A 20,639-nucleotide genomic window follows, 5' to 3' on the forward strand; every position below is an offset into this window, starting at 1 on the left:
AGGAACAAGCATGAACTTCACCCATACACTAAAGTAAAAGCTATTTTTAAAAGATAAACCACACTGATTTATGTTCATTGAAGCCACTGCAGCAGACAGAAAACCACTCTCAACCTAAAGGGTGTGGAAAAGTCCTTTTGTGAGGTAGGGAACACCCAAGACACTCAGATTTCTAAAACTTTTCAGTATAGAGCCAAGACTTTCTCTCCTTCTGTTTTACATGTTGAAACTAAACGGGCCAGTTGGACCCCAAGCAATGTGGCCGCAGAATTTAGAAAGCTAAAAAAAGACACTGTGGTGAGAATGCACCCCATTCTTAAGGGTATTTTTAGACCCCCAGAGCCAGAGAGGGTTTTAATTGATATTCTGCGCCAAAATTAGAAAGGCAGGGTCGGAGAGAGGCTGCCAAGGGTCTGGGGTTTACCTCCAGGCACAACCAGTTCCCTGATGGCCAGGCTGGCTGCAGCTGGGTCCAAACTGCCTTAACGGCCTCCTGGGACTGTGACCAGGAACCCTGCCCTCCCTCGGGTCCCAGGAGGACTCATGGGACCAAGAGCAGGAGCCCTTCCCCCTGGGAACCCCCTCTGGACTCATGGGACCATGACCAGGAGACCCCACCCCCCAGGGCCCCCTGAGGACTCATGGGACCAAGAGCAGGAGTCCCCACTCCCTGGGGCCCCTGAGGACTCATGAGACCAGGGGCAGGAGCATCCCCCTCCCACCCCCAAGACCCTTCTCCAGACTCACGATTCTGCGCTCATAGAAGGCCCCGCTGCTGTAGGTGGTGGCCAGGGTGGACGCACACTCCTCCAGGTACCAGGGCCTGTGGCCGTTCTCGGTCGTGCTGCTCACGGAGATGGTGTAGACACTATTGGTGTAGCCATCGCAGGAACAGTGGTCCCCTTCACGGCCGCCATTCCCCGATGCCCAGACAAAAATGGAGCCCAGGCCTTGCCGGCCCTGGATGGGAGGGTGGGGACAGGTGTCAGCCCTCACTGGACGCCCCCGCTGACTGGTCTCAGTGTTGGGGAGTGGCGGCCGTGAGGGGGACCACTGCTCCTGAGATGGTTCCAGCACACCTCCCCCAGGAGGAAGCTCAGAAGGATGCACTTGGACCAGATGGGGGCCCCAAATGTGTGGTTTCTGGGCTTCTTCTTGATGTTAACAGAGTCCTTGGTGAAACTCTGGACCCAGCAGAATGACTGGACGGTACTGAGGAGCCCTCCCTGCTCTTCAGGGGAAGAGGAAGGCCCTCCCGTGACCTGTCCTGTCCCAGGGCCACGCCAGTGCCTCCCTCTGTAGCGACCCATGGTCATAAACACCACACTGTACCCCATGTACGCTGATGTGGGAGCTGATGGCTGAATCTAACTTTTCTGAATTGTGAGAGCTAGTCCTGAGAGGGAGGGGATGAAGGTTCTGCAAAACCAGCTGCAGATGCACACTTCCTGGGGAGCAAGCTCCTTGAAAAGCAGGTGACCCAGGACCTATGGGACAAGGGCCAGGTGCCAGAATGCCCATAGCCATCCTAGGAGAGTGGCCTGGGGCCTCCACAGGGCCAACATTGAAGCACTCAGACTGCCAGCTTGGCCAAGCTCCATCCTCACCCACAGGCCCAACCAGGCTCCTTCAGCCACAGACACCGGCTGAACAAGCACACGAGTGCCAGATGGAGCTGACCTGTTGGTCCAAAGGCAGGTCCAAAGGCTAGTGGGTGCAACTGGTCCCAGAGGGCAGAGCCAACACCTGTCTCCAGATGGGCGGGCACCCCAGTCTCTGAACACCCCCCACCCCCCTATCCAAACATGCAGGAGGAAACCCAGGATTTCCCCAATGACTGGACAATTTAAAGGAAGCTTTCAAAGGAGTCCTGCAACCCTGGTAGCCGACTGAAGCCCTGCTTCTGATGGGATGTGGACATGTGACCCCAGCACCCAAGGCCACCTGGGTTGAGGCACCCACCTGCTCCGGAGGCACCAGGACACCCCACATGTGGCCCAAGTGGACCCCAGGGCCCACCCTCTTGTGCCAGTTTGTCTTCACTCCAACATCCCCGCCAGCTCCAACCTGGGGCTTGAGAGACAGCCCAGCCCCCAGCTCAAAGCTTCCTCATTCACTCTTGTTCCCACATCTCTGGGGAGACCTGTCCCAATGGCAAGGAGCCCAACAGAGAGGCTGCCCATGGTCAGCACAAAGGGCAGTCTCTAGAAGGACTGAGGACATGGGTTTGTCTGTGCAAGTAACACACACGAAGCTCATGCAAAGCAGCAAGAATCCGAATGAAATTTAATCAAAGCCTGTCTCTGATTCTCTGATGAGAATCACCTCTGGACACCTTCACCTTCAGTCCTCACCACACTGCAGTTTACTGATCAAAGGCCATTGTTACTCAAGGCAGGGGGAGCTGCATTCCTGCTCCCGCTTTGCAGAGTGCTGCTTACACTTGTAAGTGCCCACACTGCTCACACGGCCCACACTCATAAGCACCCACACTGCTCACACCGCCCACACTCATGAGTGCCCACACTGCCCACACTCATGACCACCCATACTCATGAGCACCCACACCGCTCACATGGCCTGCACTTGTGAGCACCCATGCCGTTTACACCACTCACACTTGTGAGTGCCCATTCCGCTCACACAGCTCACGCTCATAAGCGTCCACACTGCTGACACTCGTGAGCACCCACACCGCTCACATCACTCACACTCATGAGCGCCCACACTACTCACATGGCCCACACTGCTCACACTACATACACAGCTCACGAGAGGAAAAATGCCTGGGTCTCACTACATTGCAGGCATGGGCTTGGCTAGTCCAGGTAAGCCCAAGTCCGTGTTTCTAATGAGCTCCCCAGTGATGCCGGCAAACAACAGGGGCCTAAATGCCAAAGACTTGCATCTCCTCACTCTGCACTTTGCAGGGACCCCTGACCCCTGAGTTCTCATGGATGTCAGAGTGTCCAGAGCCTCTCTCCCTTCTGAGAACAGTCTCCCGGAAAGAGTATGGGAACGGGGCAGAGGAAACTCCCAGGGCTGAGGTGTAAGGAATGTCCAAGCTGTCTCTGAGGACTGTGTGTTCACGTTCCACATGTTCTGTTCACCTGGAAGCCACAGGATGGACGCTCTAGGGCAGTGGTCCCCAACATTTTTGGCACTAGGGACCAGTTTTATGGAAGATGATTTTTCCACAGACCGGGGTGGGGGTGGTTTTGGTATGGTTCAAGCACATTACACTTACTGTGCACTGTATTTCTATTATCATTACAACAGCTCCACCTCAGATCATCAGGCATCAGATCCTGGAGACGGGGACCCTGCTCTAGGGTGAGGATGTGTCAACCCCAGTTGTGAACTCACACTTCTGCTCAGGAAGACACCACCTCCACTCCTCAGAATGTGTTTTGACATCTTGCCAGGGAAGCGGATGGCTCACCTGTGGATGTGGAGTGCTAGTGAATGCCTGGCGCTGGACCCGGCCAGTGGCTTCAGCCACAGTGTGGTAGACTCTCCCCTTCTGGGTGACCAGCCACATGAGGACCAATATCCAACACCTCTTTATACTAAAGTACAGCATCTGATGGTGCTTACCAGAACCCACACCATATACCAAGAATGCAGTCAGGTTTTACAGGGGAGGCTGCAAGTGACAAGTGGGGCATCAAGGAGGAAAACAGATGGAAGAATGTGGTTTGGTTTGAGACCATCAAATTTCTAGGAGGATTATCAGTGACAGCTTCTGACAGTTGCAATTTAAGGCTCCCTATGTGACATATTTTATTCAGAAAGACTGAAAAAAAACCAATGAAATGACCTCAGTATCTCAGGAACCTGACACGAGTGGTGGGAACCACGTGGTCCCACTGCAGCGTCTGCACTCCCGATGGCGGAATGAGGCTGGCATGGCTCAGAACTCAGGACGCGGAGCCCTCATAGCTCCCAACACTCCACCCTCTACAGCTCACCTGTACACCCAAGAGAGGTCAGGCCAAGACAACCAGCCCGTCTCCTGGAAACAGACCGTCCTCAGCTCTCAGAATCTTTAGAAATCATCTCATAGAAATGACTGACACTCAGGATTCACACCTCTCAAAGAGCATCTTCAGGGACGACCCTGGTGGTCCAGTGGCTCCGACTCCGTGCTCCCAATGTAGGGGGCCCAGGTTCGATCCCTGGTTGGGGAACTACATCCTACATGCTACAGCTAAGAGCTCACATCTGCAACTAAACCGCCCATGTGCCACAACTTAGCCCCGGTGTGACCAAATAAGTGAATAAAGAAAATATCTTTAAAAAGCAGCATCTTCCATTCAATAAAAGTGGTCTCTAACTTACACCTAATTTTAAGAGGTTTCCCTTGGTGTCAAGAGTGAGATCCACATGACCCAGCACATGAGGGATGCTGGAAATTGGGGCAATGAGATGTGTGCATCTGGCAGCGGCTAACGTGCTTGCACCTGACCTCCAGCACCCAGTGAGCTCGGCCACTCGCCGAGCTGACTGAAGAGCCTGCACATCTCCTCAGAGTCGTGAGGACAGAAGAAGACGTCTGTGTCCTGAGTGTGAGCTGTGGACATTCTGATGTCTACCCGTCCCCCTCTTCTTTTGTCTCACGAGCGTCGGGGTTAGCACAGAGCTGTGAGGGACGTGAGAACGGAGCCCCACTCTGGTCACTCACTTCTCAGACATTCAAGCCCTGAGTGACCCGGGAGGAGAGAGGGCGGAGTAAGAAGCCTCACACTTCTGTACAGTATCTCGTGGCCCGGAGCCACTAGACCATGGAGTCTGAGGCTGGGGGTGTTCCAGGAGACAAACACCCCAGCCTCACAGAAGGGAATTAATAGATAGAAAGTGACCAAACTCAGCACATCCAGAAAAGTGGCCAGAATGTATTATTCAGACAAAGGAAATCATCAACAAGGGCCCATGGAAAGGGGCGGGGTGGGGTGCAGAGGGCGGTAAGCCTTGCCTTCAGGACAGCCACTGGTACCATCTGACTTGTTAACTATGTATTGACCACACTTTAATCATGGTGCACAGTTTATAATAAAATAATAACTTAAAAAATATGGTAAAAGTATATAAATAATAAAATGGGCTTGACCTGGCCCCACCGTCCTATCTCCCACAGGAGAAGTCAGAGGCATAAACCCTGCCTCGGGAGGCCTGGACTTCCAGCTTTAACCTCGCCGGCATTGCCTGGCCACCCAGGGCCACCAGGACACTGACTACAGGCCGGTGTCTGCTCTAGGAAGCTGTCCTCACCCAGAAATCCACTGTGCCTCCTCCTTGTGAGACCTAGGTTGTCTCTAGGACCCTCTCTTCCGCAGCTTTCCTAACTCACAAGGACCCAGAACTGATGACCACGGAGTGACTGGGGTGTCCTCCTCTGCCCCCCTTGGCCAATAGGTTTAGGGCCCATGTTCATCTGTTTGCTCTGACAGCCCCTGGTGGGCTCCACCCCAGACACCCTAAATGTCTTGGTGGCACACTGGTGGGGAGGGAGCACCATGGAGACCTGATGCCTTGGGGGTGCGGGGTGAGCACACAGCCTGTGATGCATGCAGAGAGCTCCAGGATGGGGGTCCTGTGGGCAGGTGGGCTGAGTCCCAGACACCCTTCTACCTGCAGAGCCCCACTAACAGGCCAGGCGGTCAGTCTAGGACCCCCACCACCCAGTTGCACACCCCAAGCCAGGGGCTGTCAGGCTGTGAGGCAGAGTCCTGGGGCTAGCAGATGAGCTGCAGGCACCTTGGGAGCAGCCACTCTGTAATGAGATGACGTCCCTCTGCTCTGGTTTGGTGGGTGGCTGCTGCCCTGAGCCCCCACTTGACTTCTCCCTCGCTCTGGCCCTGGTCCCACCTCATCCTGTTGGGGCTCTCCCTGAGTCACTCCGACTCTGTGTGTGTGATCCTCAAATTTATTTATATATTTATTTAATTTTGGGGGGGCATGTAGGGACTTGCTTCCCTGATCAGGGATGGAACCCCTGCCCCCACATTGCAAGTGTGAAGTCTTAACCACTGGACCTCCAGTGACATTCCTAAAATTTATTCACTGCTACCTACAAGACAAGATTTCTCCTTACTTCTATGTTGGTTACTTAATAAGACAGACTGCAAACCAGCATGAAGCTGATCCTGTACTCATCTCTTAAAGGGTGAGAAGCGGAGCCCTTCAATGTGCAGAGAAGATCATCTTGGGTTTGTAGAATTGCTTTTAATATTATGTTTTTGGCTTCTTTATTCTTTCTGGTTTGTAATTGTTGAGAGCCCTCACCCTGCCCCTCACCCTGCCCTCCCGCCGTGGCTCTGGATCACCACACCTTTCTGATGCCGTGCTCGAAGGCCTGTCTGGCCAGCCGGCCGGGCCCGTCCACCGTCTTGCCATCATCGTCCGGCCCCCAGCTGGCGCTGTAGATGTCGATGTAATTGGGTCTGGTGCCCAGAGACTTGGCCTCCACCACATCGGTCACATCTCCATCCAGCATTCGGATGCCTGAAAGCACAGGCGGATGTGAGAGCCGTGTGGATGCTGGCCCCTCGTGGGCGGGGTTCCCATGTACATCGGGCCCCACACTCAGCTGGGACCCCAGCCACTAGCAACTCCCACCCTGACAGCCTGGAAACCCTGCTTGAACACAATATCAGAGAAATTCACAGCAGAACGAGAGGAACTCAGACCTGAGCACAATCACAGGTTCAACGACGGCGCCCACAACCACATGGGCCCTGGCTGAGGCCTGAGGGAAGGCCGAGGTCACCAGACGGCTGGCTCCTTGTGGCTGGACAGCCTCAACAGTGAGCAGACACCAACGCCAGCTGCTTCACCTGCTGGCTCCGCCTGCTCCCTAGTCCTTCTTCTCCACCCTCCATGGACCGCAGGCTTGTGTCCCCAGGCTCAGGGTTGACCCCCTAGCCCCATGCCAGCACATCTGGAGGCAGGCCTTTCAGAAGGTTCGGATGTGGTCATGAGGGGCCAGGGCAGGACTAGCAGACTCAGGAGAACAGATGGCGAGAGCGTGCCTCCCATATCCTCTGCCACATGAGGACACAGATGGTGGTCATCTGCCAGCTGCCACGCTATGGGGCCCTCACGAGAAAGCAGTGGGCTGGCACCTTGAACTTGGGTTTCAGCCCCCCAGAGCTGTGAGACAGAAGGGCCTGTGGTCTGGGCCGCCTGGTCTGCGGGATTTTGTCATAGCTGCCCGAGTGGTTTGGACCCTTGGGTGCCTGGTAGCAAGATGAGGGGTTGCCACTGTCGTTTAAGCCTGGATGTGATGGCACAGGACGAGGTGGGGTAGATACTTCGTCACCAGCTCCAGAGAGGAGGCCTGGGGAGGCGGCCCCTCACCCATGGGAGGTGGGGGAACATGCAGCAGGCCACCGGGGAGACCCTGCCTGACCACCTGTTGCAACCAGTTAGTGACCACGGGGCTACCTCATCTCCCTAAGCTTCTGATGTCTGTAATGTGCAGTGATGAAAGCTGTCACATCTGCTAAGGCGCCAAAACATCAAAAAAAGTGGTTCATATAACGTGCCTGGCACGTGGTAAGTGGCCACTGTGTCAGCAGCTAGTCTGACCCTATCTGTAAAAACCGGGGCAGTAGAACCTACCTCCAGGGGTTGTTAACAATAACTACTTTTTACCTTTATTTTTAAAACATTTACTATTTGACACATTAAGGATTGCCTGGTACAAGCCTACTAAATAAAGCCTGGTACACACGTTAGTTACAAAGTCTGCTAAATAAAGTAACAGACACATGAAAACCTCCATCTTGGGAAAATATGAACTTGAACACTTAGTTACAAAGCCTGCTAAATAAAGTAACAGACACATGTAAACCTCCATCTTGGGAAAATATGAACTTGAACACCTGAGGCCTTGACCCAGGCCTGCCCCTCACACAAGAAAGTACTCAGAAATGTGCATTAGTTTATCCCATTGCCTTAACAATGGGTGCTTTAATATGAGTGGAAGCAGGCTTAAATAACAGTGTGCACTGGGAATTCATCCTTTGTCAGTTACTTATGTTATAAATACCTTCTCCCAGTTGGTGCCTTGTCTTCTCACTTTGTTTAAGGTGTCTTTTGATAAATAGAGGTTCTCTATTTGAATAGAGTAAGAGCCAAATCTTCTTTGGGCTTGTCAGCATCTATGGAGGATGAACCCCACCCCCCCACCATCACGTGCTGTACTTTCTCCTTTCTGATTTCTGGGGGATGAGAGCAGTCAGCATGGCCCCAAAAACCATGCCTCCTGGTCTCTGGTCTGTGTGTCCAGGGCCCCTGTCTCTATGGCTGTGTCACAGATGGTAACTTGGGACTCTTGGAGCCATGAAAGCTGAGGAGGGGCCACAACCAGTACAGGATGCTGGCTGCTTCGTGGGGCAAAGATGCAGCCCCAGGGCAAGATGAAGAGCAGAGTGCTTCAGGGGGAAGAGAGCAGGGACTAGACAATCCCGGGTGGAATCACAGCCCAGCTGCGTCTGGCCTTGGGCCAGGGTCTCACACTCTCTGAGCCCATGTTTTCCACAAAACCTGCTGGTGCAGTCGGAAGGATAATATGACATTGGGGCCCTGATACCCTCTGCTTTCTGAGAAAAAGCAGACATGTCCTTATCTTTAGCAATGGATTCTCCAGGGCAAGAGACCCTGCTGGCCACGCATAGAGCCAAAACCAAACCAGTTCTGCCATCCAGGTGGTGACAGTAGCCTGCCGCCCTCAGGCCTCTCCAGGCCAGGGATGGGTGGTGGAATGCCAATGTCTGAACAGGAACAAGATGCCAGGAGACACCCCCCAAGTACATAAAAACGGAAGACCAGAATGCTTCCCGACATCTCTCACACGGCTCCTCCTCCATCCTGGAGGAAGACTGACTGATGTGTGAGGAAGAAAGCACGCCATACCGAGGTTTTAATTAAGCATCTGTTTTCCTAACACTGACAAGCTGCCAACAAGGAAAAGGTAAATATTTCCAGTGGAGACCTGCTGTTCCAGTATTAGTATTAAATGCGAATGGCTCTCGAAATGACCAACTGAAGAAAACAGTCATCATTTCTTTAGTGAAAAAATAAAGACCCATTTCCCATAAACTGTCAGGTACAAAAATAATGTAGACAAACCATCTGGATTTGGTTTGTCCTAGTTGTTGGTGTGCTTAAAACTGGGCAGCAGGCTGGGTCCAGGGTTCCCGGGAACAGGACAAGCGGGGTTGACCCGTCCACTCTGAGGTCCCATCTGGGGAACGAGGTGGGAGAAGTGTGACGAGGAGGAGGGGGAGGGGGCTTCGCAGGGCCTGCTGGGCAGCTCAGCCCCTGGCAGAGTCACACCCAATAAGATCGCACAGCTGGGCTTGCAGCAGTCACCTTTCCACAGACTGACCTGCACCCACAGCAGCCTCGCTGTCCTGGAGAACCCGACGAAAGCACTGATTTTACAGGTCTCCTGAGGAAGTTAAAAATACAACCACAATTTTCTCATAGTGACCCATCCTTCCTCCCTTCCTCTGCTCCTAATTTACAGATGGGAATGACAACCCACTCCAGTACTCTTGCCTGGAGAATCCCATGGACAGAGGAGCCTGGTGGGCTACAGTCCGTGGTGTCACACAGAGTCGGACTCGAATGAAGCAACAGAGCAGACAGCACATGCAAATCACAGGCTTGTGTGCGGTGGGCAAACCCACCCAGGGCCACTGCATCGCCCCTGCAAGAGCCCTGCATCTGTCCACTTTCACAGGCCAGTGGGAGGGGGGTGGTGCTGGACTTGCAGACAGGGTCTTAAAGCAGTAATTAAGCTGAAGTGAGGTCACATGGGTGTACCCCCATCCAACAGGCCTGGCGTCCTTCTAAGAGGAAATTCCGACAGAGACAACACCGACCAAGGGATGACCACGGGGAGACAGAGAGGAGCAGCTATCTGCTGGTCTAGAGAGAGGCCTTGGAAGAAACCAGGCCTGGCAACACCTTCACCCTGGATGTTCAGCTTCTAGAACTGAGAGAAAATGTTTCTGTTGGTGAGCCAAGGAAGACAACGGGAAGAACACCCCCTGCCCTCCTCCCTCTCCCCAACAGGAAGTCAGGCATCAGGCCGTCTGGAGGAGGGAAGGGGAGCGGGATGTGGGCCCACTCCTGTCCATTGAGAGATAATGTGTTTTGCCTTCAGCAAATGAATGGCAATGCAAGAGCAATGAACAGAGGCAAGTTAAATTAGATTGTGGCTTCCTGAGTGTGACAAATGGGCCTCCCCAACAAATTTTGCTCATTAATCCTGAGTTTATTTTAGCAGTTTCCACGGAGAATTGATTTAGTCTTTTTCTCTTTTTCCACTAAAACTACAGTATATTCTGTCCTACCAACAGCCATTCTGGGCTGAGGAAGGTTGCAACAGTTGTTTAGAAATGCTGCAAACCTAAAAGGCTTCTGCTCTCATTATGGCCCAAGACAAATAAGCTCTCAGATCTGTAAACATGCCTGCACTGAACAGCCTCCTTCTAAGACCTGGGGCATGTCTGTGGGACTGGGAGGCACATGTGAACTTGCCACAGGGTCACAGGAAGTGTCCAGACACCGCGGCTGACCACCACACCAGGTATCCCTGGGCTCCTGTTCAGTCCAATATCCCTCATGGTGGAAACGAGGCAGGAGCCAGTGGTGTCCAGTAAACTCTTGGGATCCTGAACCGTCTTGGGCCCCTAAGAGGAGGCCTCTCCCAAGAGGTCTCGCATGAACCCTGTCTCTTAATTTCTGTATTCTGAAGCTTCAGGCTTTGCTGACCCTGCAGGGACTGAAGCCCCATGCTCCCAGGCTGGCCAGTTCCTGGAGATGGTACAGGAGGCCCCCAGGATGTCTTCCTTGGGCAAACCAGCCAATCCAGAGCCCACCCCACAAGGATGTCTTTCATTGGGGGTGGGGGTGGGGTGTCTTACCTTCAGGTTACTCTCCATCTGCTCCAATCACCCCAGGGCTAGGAACCAGACCACCAGGGGCAGCCCCTAAGCCCCGAGACCTGAAATGATTTAAACTAGCCCATCTTAAGCCTGCTCACCCCTTCTCACTTCTTTTGGGCAGAAACCACAATAAGGGCTGCAGATCACTGCTTCCCTTGCTCCTTCTGCCTCCACAGAGACCCTGGAGCCTGCCATGTGTCCCCCACAGCAGCATGACCCATTCTCTTGGGAACTGTGAGTGATAGACTCTGCTCAGGGACCACTGTCTCCTGACCTGTGGGCCTGTTATACCTGAATAATAATGAAAACTCTATTTCAAAACAGGTCACGCTTTCATAATCAGGTTCTGCTGATTTGTCAGAGAACAGTAAAAAGTGCAAGAACCTCAGCAGTGTGCTGGAGATTTGAAATCCTGATTGAGTTTCGTGGTTTCTGCACCAGGGAGCAGGGTCCAGAGAGCAAAGCAGTTCAGTGAGGGCTGGTGCGGTGGGACAGGGGACAGCAGGCAGGACAGGCAGGGATGCAAGGAGCCCTGAAAGATAATATGTCCTGTGACAGGATGCCCTGAACGGGCCTCTGATGGAGACCTGAAGGCAGTGACAAGAAGACAGTCACACCACCCAGCAAGAAGGCCACTGGCTTGTCACGCAGGCTTGGACATGCTCTGTGTTCTCTCCCTGCCTATCTTTCTCACAAGCCCCCAGGAGCAGAATTGCTTCTACTCAGTGTCCGTGAGGACAACCTCAGAACCACACATGCAGCCTAGAACTGGCTCACCTGTCCTCTGGGGAGGATGGCGGCCACACCTGCCCATCTCCTCCTTCCTAAGGCTCCTCTCAGCCTCGGGGTACCATACCCAGCAGGCGGGGGCCTTTGATGAGAATGCAAGGGCTGTGGCTGCCCACAGTCACTAAATCCCCCCAAACCTCCCAATGCATTTTAAATTTTTCTGCAGTTAAAAACACACTTGGAGCCTCTGAAGATTAATCTGCAGCTTAAATTGTACTCTTAAAATACTCATAAGCCTAAACAGCTTAATGGAAATGCTAATGAGACTAAATTCTGTGAGTCTGAATGAACATAACGAACTAATTTATGAGCAAGGATTAATTTAGCTGTTATGTACTTAACATTCTCCTGTTTATGAAAGGAAAAGCATGATTCAGTTCCCCCATCAAAACAGGGGACAAAAACACCAGCAGGAATGTGGCTGCTGCTGCTGCACTTTTCCTTCCCAGAAACAGTCAACAGGCTGAAAAGGCGCCCGACCTTTGTCCTTCACGAGGCTTGAGCAGGACACCTTTCAGTTCCAGGGCACCGCCTGCCCCTGAACAGCCTGGGGATCTGTCCCTCGGGCTGGGGGGCTTCGCTGAGCTGGAGCTGGACACAGGGGCAGGCTGTGCTCCAGGTGACCCCATCCTGCCTCAGGGAAGTGTCTGAGTCCTGCTAAGCATCAGTTCAGAGGAACAACTCGCCAAAAGCCAGATGCTCCCTAAAGTTAAAAGGGCAAGGGCTTCATCACGTGCCCTACAGGTGACCTCACCCGGCAAGTTCTCCTTAGGCCGGGGGGGGGTGGGGGGGGTGGGCATCCTACAGGGCGCTGGGAGGGGCCCTGAGGCCAGAGGACCCGATGCAGAGGCCTGGCTCACCCCTCAAGTCTGGGAGGGGCTCTCAAGGAACCAGCGGGGAGGGCTCTGTCCAGAGCTCACCTGGCAGGTGAGACACTGATGATGATGAGCTGAAAGCTGGTGGGCGCAAGTCTGAGCCCACCCACCACCACTGCCACCCAGAAGCAGATGGGGAAAGAGGTGTGGGGAACACTACGCACAGGGCTAAAATTTAAAAAGGTTAAGACAGTGAGAGAATAAAGACAGTGAGGAAAGAGGGCGGGGGAGTGCTCGCCATCCTCTCTCTGTGGCTTCCCAGGTTGTCCCAGTTATCACAGGAAGGATGGAGAGCGCGGCTTAGAACATATGAGGCCAGAAGAGAGAAGCAAGGCCCAGTTACCTTTAGAAGAAATGTGAATGCAGCCAAGGAGAAGGAGTCACATGCCCACTGTGGACCACGGACTCTTTCTATCTGCTCTGTGCCTCCTCACGGGCATGGTGGCAACAGTCCTCACTCGGTCACCACTGCAGCACCAGGAGCCACAACTGCAAAGGGGCAACCTCGGCTTAACGCCGGGGCCTGAGCTCACATGTTGGCTCTGCCAGCAGCAGTGGTGTGGACCCAGACGTAGCAGGCAAGCCTCCTTTCTGACTGTCAGTCTCCCCTGGCATGAAGCGACGGTACTAACACCCAGCTCCAAGTGTCATTCTGAGGACCATGTGTGTGTTGGTGCAGCATCTGGTAACTAATGGCAACCAGTGACAGTACTGAGCGCCATCACAATAAAAATACTGATTGGCCGGATGACGAAGGGAAATCGAGCCCCTGGTCCACCCCTACTCAGGGCCCTAGAAGTAACAGGAGAAAGAAAAGAAATGAATAAAACAGTAACAGCCCTGGAAAACAAGGGGCAGGAGGAGGAGGCGGGGTTGGAGGCTGCGGCAGGGGGTGGAATGGTGGGGGTGGTGGTGGTGAGGGGATGGGGTGGAGTGGGGTGGGCAAGGGCGAGGGGTGGTTAGGGTTAGGGTCCTGCCACACCAGAAGGTTAGGGTTGGGGTTAGGGTTGGGGTTAGGGTTAGATGAGGGTTAGGGTTAGGGTTAGTGTTGGGGTTAGGGCTAGGTGGGTGCGACAGCCACCTACTCTCTGGGCTGCCAGTGGGCAGCAGTAGGCTTCATTCATAGTCTGGCACCAAGATGAGGGCACCAAGGCTGGACAAGCAGAACAAAGGCCAGTACCACCTTGCCAGACTCCAACATCTTCTCTCAACAGTCTACAGAATAGCCAGACAGAAATTTGGCAAGGATGTGGAAGAACTCACCACCAACAGCAACCAATATGGTCTCATAGACACTTCTAGAATATTCTACTCAACAAGAGAATACATGTCCTTGTCAAATGCATGCAGAAGAGTACCAAGATAGATTCACCCCTGACCTCAATGAATGTAGGAGAACTGAACTCCTATCCAAGTGTGTTCCACAACCATGAGGGACTCTAACTTGGACTCTAACTAGTAACCAATGGCAGAAACAGAACAGTGCATCTCCAAACAGTTGGAAACAAAACAACATGCTCTTAAATAATCTATGAGCCCGAAAGGAAGTATCAAGGGAAAAACAAAACATTGAACTGAATGAAAAGGAAAATACAACATATCAAAATCTGTGAGACATGGCTAAACTTCCGACTATGAGAGAGATTTATGGAACCACTGTTTACATCAGAGAAGAGGAAAACATCTCAAATCAATAACAGAAGCATCCACTTCAAGATCCGAGAAAAAGACTTCACTAAGCCCAAAGCAAGAGGAAGAAAGGAGATAATAAAGATGGGAGCAGAAAACAATGAAGTCGAAAACAGAAAAACACTAGAGAAAATAAGCATAACAAAGAGCTGGTTTTCTAAAAAGATTACTAAAACTTGGTAAACTTCAAGCAACAATGACTTAAAAAATAGGGAGGCTGGGGAGACACAAATTACCAACATTAGGAATTAAACAAAATATAACCACAGACTCTACTGCACCAAAAGTGCAATAAGAGAATACTACAAACAACTCTACACAAATAAATGTGACAAGTTAGATGAAATTGACCACCTCTTCACAACATACAAACTACCACAATTCTTGCCTGGGAAATCCCATGGACAGAGGAGCCTGGAGAGCTACAGTCCATGGGGTCACAAAGACTCGGACACAATACAGCATATGTGAACTGCACTCAGTATGAAACAGACAATTTGAACAGCTCTGTAACTTTTCAAGATATTTAGTTTGTAATTAAAAAACAATCTCCCCACAGAAGAGATTTTTTAGGTCAGAAGAGTCTACTAGTAGTTAAAGAATTAACACCAATTCTACACAATCACTTCCAGAACATAAAAGGGAGAGAACAATTCTCAATTCACTTACTGAAGCTAGGACTGCCCTGATACTAAGATCAACACAGTGTAAAGAGACAGAGAGAGAGAAATTACAAACCAAGACTCCTCATGAACATAAAAACCCTTTAAAAATTATTAGCAAATGGGTTTCAGTAATATATCAAAAAGGAAAAGAAAATACCATGGCCAGGTGGGGCTTACTCTACAGACAATACTGGATCAATATTCAGAAACCAATATAACCCACCATACTAACAAGCTAAAGAAAAATCACATAAAACATGTCACTTGATGAGGAAAAGGTGGTGACAAAATTTTACACCCATGCATTCTTTAAAAAACTCGAAAAACTGTGAATAGAAGGGAGCATAATGAACTTCCTAAAAAAACGTTTACAAAAAAGTTATTGTTAATGTAAAGGTCCAGACCTTGTTCCTAAGGTCAGGAACAAGGCAAGGATGTCTCCTCTTGGCCGGAAGTTGTAACCATGTTGATAAAGCAAGAAAAGGAAACAAAAGGCACATGGATTAAAAAGAAGAAATAAAATGCCCCAATTTGCAGATAACAGTATCAAGTATAAAATCTAAAAGAATCTACACCTAGAATTAATAATGAAGCTTAGAAAGGTTGCAGGATACAAGATTAACATGCAGAAAACATTTGTATTTCTGTATGTTAACAATGAACACACGAATGTCAAAGAAAAACAATGACTTTTATCATCATTTAAATAAAATGAAATAGCTATAAACCTAACCAAACATGTATAGAACTTGCATGGTGAAAGCTTCATGGTGCTGATGAAAGAAATCAAAGATACAAATAAATGAAGAGACATACTGTGTTCATAAACATAGTAAAAAGGTCAATTCTCCCAATTAATGTACTAAGGTTTAACACAAATCCTACCAAAACCCCAGCAAGATTTTTTTTGCTCGATACTGACAAAATAATGATAAAACTTGTACAGAAAGGCAAAAGAATTAGAAAAACTAAAGTGGGAACAATCAGTCTACTTCATTTCATAACTTTCTGTAGCTATGACAGTTAAGACTTTGCTGCACTGGCAGAGTGACACAGACACATAGATCAATGGAACAGACTGAAAGCTCAAACATAAACTCATTCAAATAACTCAAATGACTCTTGACAAAAGTGCAAGAGCAACTCAATGGAAGAAAGGCACTGCAACATGCAGTGCCACAGCAACTAAATGTCCACAGGCAACCAAAACAAAGAATAAGAAACCTTGACACAGGTCTGACACATTATACAAAACTAACTCAGAGTGGATCTCTCAAAATGGAACTAAAAAACTTTTATAAAACTATAAAGCGTTTAGAAAGACAAAACAGATAATATCCTTAGAATGTAAGATAAGGCAGAGCTATAAGATTGATACCAAAAAAAAATGACCCATAAAAGTTAAAGTTGATCAACTGGATTTCATCAAAATTTTGAAATTTTACACTGGAAAAGACATAGTTGAGAAGGATGAAATGACAAGTTACAAAATGGGAGAAAACATTCACAAACAACATCATAATCATAGCACAAATAGCTAGAACATATAAAGATCTCTCAACACTTAATAGTTAAAAATTAGAAAATGAGAAAAAGACATGAAGAGACATACCACCAGAGAGGACACACAGATGGTAAATAAGGACATGAAAGGATGCCCCACATCACTAGCCTTAGAGAAATGCAAATTAATGAGATATCACTACATACCCATCAGAATGGCTAACGTAGAATCAGTGACAATACCAAATACTGGCAAGCAGCAGAGAAACTGGATCACTCACACAGTGTCAATGGGAATGTCAAATGGCACAGCTTCTCAGAAAAACACTGACAGATTCTTAAAAAAAAAAAAAAAAATGAACATGTAACTTTCTATAGAACCCGGCAAACTGCACTCCTGGACGTCTATCCCAAAGAAATGAAGACACTGCTCATGCAAGAATGGAAGAATGCTCACACATTCATACAAGAATGTTTCCAGGAGCTTTACTAGTAACACCCCCAAAACTAGAAACAACACAGATATTCTTCAGTGGGCGAGTGGTGACACAAACTGTGTTACATCCATACCATGGAACACTATTTCTCAATGAAAAGGATCAAACTGCAGATGTATTCAACAACCTGGAAGAATTTTGGAAGAACCATAATGAGTGCAAAACACTAATCCCAACAGTTACATAGTATATGGTTCCTTTTTTTCAAGTTTTATCAACCTTTATTACAAATCAATTAGATAATAATAATCACAAAACTAAGGTCAGAAATTAAAAGATAAAAATTATTCTGATCAGATAAAAATAAATTTTTTAACATTAATATTAAATAAGTTATTAACAAGTTGGAGAGAAAATGTTTGAACATGGAGAAGCTAATATTTCTATGACTTAAAAATCAATGTGGTCCCATACTCTACTCAGACATTGATTATAACCTCTAGTTAAAAGTAAGAAAGCTGGGAAGGAAGACTCTTGAACTTCATTTTTTCACATGTTTAAAAATGAAAGGAAAAGAAAATTTTATTTATATCAATTCTTTTGGACTCAAAAGTCTTAAATTTTTGCTTAAATTTTAATCTCTCAAATTTAATTCTTTCTCGGGAAATACAATGAGGGCAAAGTTTACATTTAACCCTCCTAACATCTGTAACACATATTAATGGAACATCTTCATGTATACATTGTAACTGGGATATTTATATTTATCAGTACCATGATTCAATCCCACCACAGAGTACTTACGATCTCTGTTGGCCAATGTGATCGGGTACTGACTCTGGGATAGGAAGTAGAGTGACTTCTTAACATGGGGTACAACAGGACTGAGCAACTAAGCACATGCACACGCACACACACATAGAGACTGGTCCCTAGAGTTAATTCACTTTCGCACGAGGAAGGCATTCCCAAAATATTCCTAGTCCAAAATTATGGCTCCATTTATACATAATTTTTGAAATGAGACAACAATGGTTGCCAGAGGTTAAGGAAGGAGTTGAGCAGCAGTGGTTGTGTCAATACAGGAGCTACATGAAGGATCTATCTGTGACCCTGTTCTCTGTCTTGACTGTCTCAGTGCTAGTATCCTGATTGTGATGCTGTTGCTGTAGTTACACAAAGATCACCATGATGGCGAACTGGGTAAAGGATACACTGGATCTTTATGTATTGTTTCTTACAACTGCATGTGAATCTATAATTAATTATTTCAAATGGACACTTGATTGAAAACATCCCAGAAGATAAATTATTTTCAAAATGTCAAAACTGCAAAGATAGAGTATCAGAGAACTAAACAACTGAGCTTAGGGATTCTCCCAAGACCAAGACAAAAGGTCAAAGGGATTGAAAGTTTGAAAGTTAAGAGGCCGAGTTCTAGTCACTGTCTTATTAATAAGAGTTCTGGGAGGATGGAGTGAGGAAAAGTCAAGCAAGAGAGTCAAATAAATAACAGAATGATCCCCTGAAGCCAAGCACAGAAGTCTTTAAATTTCAATCTCAAATCTAAACAGTGATGACCAAAGAAACTGGCCCTCCCTTAGCAGTTAAGCTCACATGATCTCTGGAGTGTAAGATGATTAATAACTCAGGAGGGCCAGACAGGAAAAGGAAAACAAACTCATATCAACACACAGGTTGAATCCCAAAATGAGGAAAAGAAAAAACAATCCTGAAAGATTCTGGAAGAAGAAGGAAGTTATCTGAAAAGGAACAAAAATTAACATTGGCACCAGACCCCTCATACCAAAAAAACCAAGGGACATGGGTTTTAAAATTCCCAGTGAAAATTATTTTGAACTTAAAATCTATTTTCTTCAGCCAAATCTGCTGAAGAAAATAGAAACTTCAAGAACTCAGAAAGTATACTACCTAGATAGCTACCCATATATACAGCAAAGCACTCAAAAATATCTTTTGAAAGAATGAATGACCTTAGTAGAGAAGAAAGTCTTATAAAATAAAACAATTAACATAAAACAAAGACATAGGACCAAAGAAAAAAGGTAACCAAAAAACTGGCCCATCTTTGCAGTGAAGCCCTCATAACTGTTGCCACGTAATGTAGAAATGTAGTAACAACACAGACTGAAAATCCTGGATGATGCCAATGTGGGAGGCAATCCCAATGTGGGGGGGCACTGCAAGAGAGAGGAATAAGGCAGAGGGGAGCAGGACTACAGTTGGGTTCTTGCTTAGCTTGGGAGAAGTCGGCAGGTACAGATCAAAGTGCAACATTGCAGAAAGATAAATTCAGATAGGTGTGTTTCAAGGTGTTAGAAAAACAGAACTGGAATGCAAAAATTTCAAGCCATTACAATGAAAAAAAAAATAAAGAAGAGGCAATAATCTACATCTATCCAGCAAAAGGGAGTAAGTAAAAGAAACAATGACAAACAGTAAAAAATATATAAGTAAATAATTTAATACATTAGTAAATAATTAATAAAAGAAAAATCAAAACACAATAACAAATATATCTGGAATCAGAATCTGACTACATCAAATTCCCTTTAAAAGAGACTCTTAGGTGGTACCAAAAAATTTTTTTAAAAAGTAGATACATGCTGCTTTGTCGTTTAGTTGCTCAGTCATGTCCAACTCTGAGATCTTGTGGACTGTATCCTGCCAGGGTCCTCTGTCCATGGGATTTCTCAGGCAAGAATATTGGAGCAGGTTGCCATTTCCTCCTCTAGGGGATCTTCCCAATCCAGGGATCGAACCTGCATCTCCTGCATTAGCAGGTGATTTTTTTTTTTTTTTTAACCACTGAGCCACCAGGGAAGCCCACATGCTGCTTACAAAAGGTTAAAAGTAAAAAAATGAAAAATACATGAGGAAAGCGATGATAAAATAATTTACCAGGCATGGCAATATTAATATCCCCTAAAGAACAATTAAAGGCAAAAAGAGAATAAGACAAAGTGGGAATTTTTATACTAATTAAAGAAAGAGCCATTACGAAAAAGAGATGATAACTTTTATGCATCTTGTAACATAACTATGAAATGTATACACCAAAATTGAGAGAAATTGACACATCCACAACTGATATGGAGACTAACATCCCTTCTCAGAAAGAGACCAGGCAGACAAAATACAAGATGCCCACATACCTGAAGGAGCTCAGTGCAGCCAGGTGACAAACGTGGCCTCTCCAGGCACCAGGCAGGCAGGATAGATGGCTGACATGGACAGGCCTACCAGACCAGGCATTGAGCGGGGTGCGGAAACCGACCTCTCAGGGTGGCCACTGTGCAGCTCCAGCTAAGCGTTGCCATGAAGGAACGAGGGCCAACGAAGCCAGAGCTTCTCATTTTTTTCAAGAGAAGCAGCAAATTCCTATTTTCTACATAAAATCTCTTGATCCATAAATGTTTCCTCTAGTTAAAAAAACAACACTGGTGTGGGCCATACAAAACACATCTGCAAGCCAAGGCGGCCTGGGGGCACGGGTGCACCTCTGGTCCAATTTGTAGAGACTTGTTCGCATAAGCCTGGAGGAAAAGTACTCCTCAAGTACTCGTCACATACCCACTGGAATGCTCATAAGAAACCAAGCATGTCCTAGACCACACAGAGAACTTTACAAATTCAGAAAGGCAGAAATTATACAGAGAACAGTCCCTGATTCCAATAAAGTTAAAAATTAGCAACAAA

At 48.0% G+C, this 20,639-nt stretch overlaps 1 protein-coding gene across 2 annotated transcripts in view; it reads right to left on the reverse strand.

Moving 5' to 3' along the window:
• Positions 1 to 20,639, reverse strand: part of PCSK6 (proprotein convertase subtilisin/kexin type 6) — a 167,341-nt gene that overhangs the window by 58,910 nt on the left and 87,792 nt on the right. For both annotated transcript variants that reach the window (XM_070477663.1, XM_020911825.2), the window contains exons 7-8: positions 6,332 to 6,504; positions 748 to 960 (exon numbers count right to left, since the gene is read on the reverse strand). In XM_070477663.1, coding sequence (XP_070333764.1) covers positions 748 to 960; positions 6,332 to 6,504 — 386 coding nt within the window. The remainder of the gene's footprint in view (positions 1 to 747; positions 961 to 6,331; positions 6,505 to 20,639) is intronic.

Source organism: Odocoileus virginianus, chromosome 16 (genome assembly GCF_023699985.2).
Source record: "Odocoileus virginianus isolate 20LAN1187 ecotype Illinois chromosome 16, Ovbor_1.2, whole genome shotgun sequence".
In the NCBI taxonomy this organism is placed as follows: Eukaryota; Metazoa; Chordata; class Mammalia; order Artiodactyla; family Cervidae; genus Odocoileus; species Odocoileus virginianus.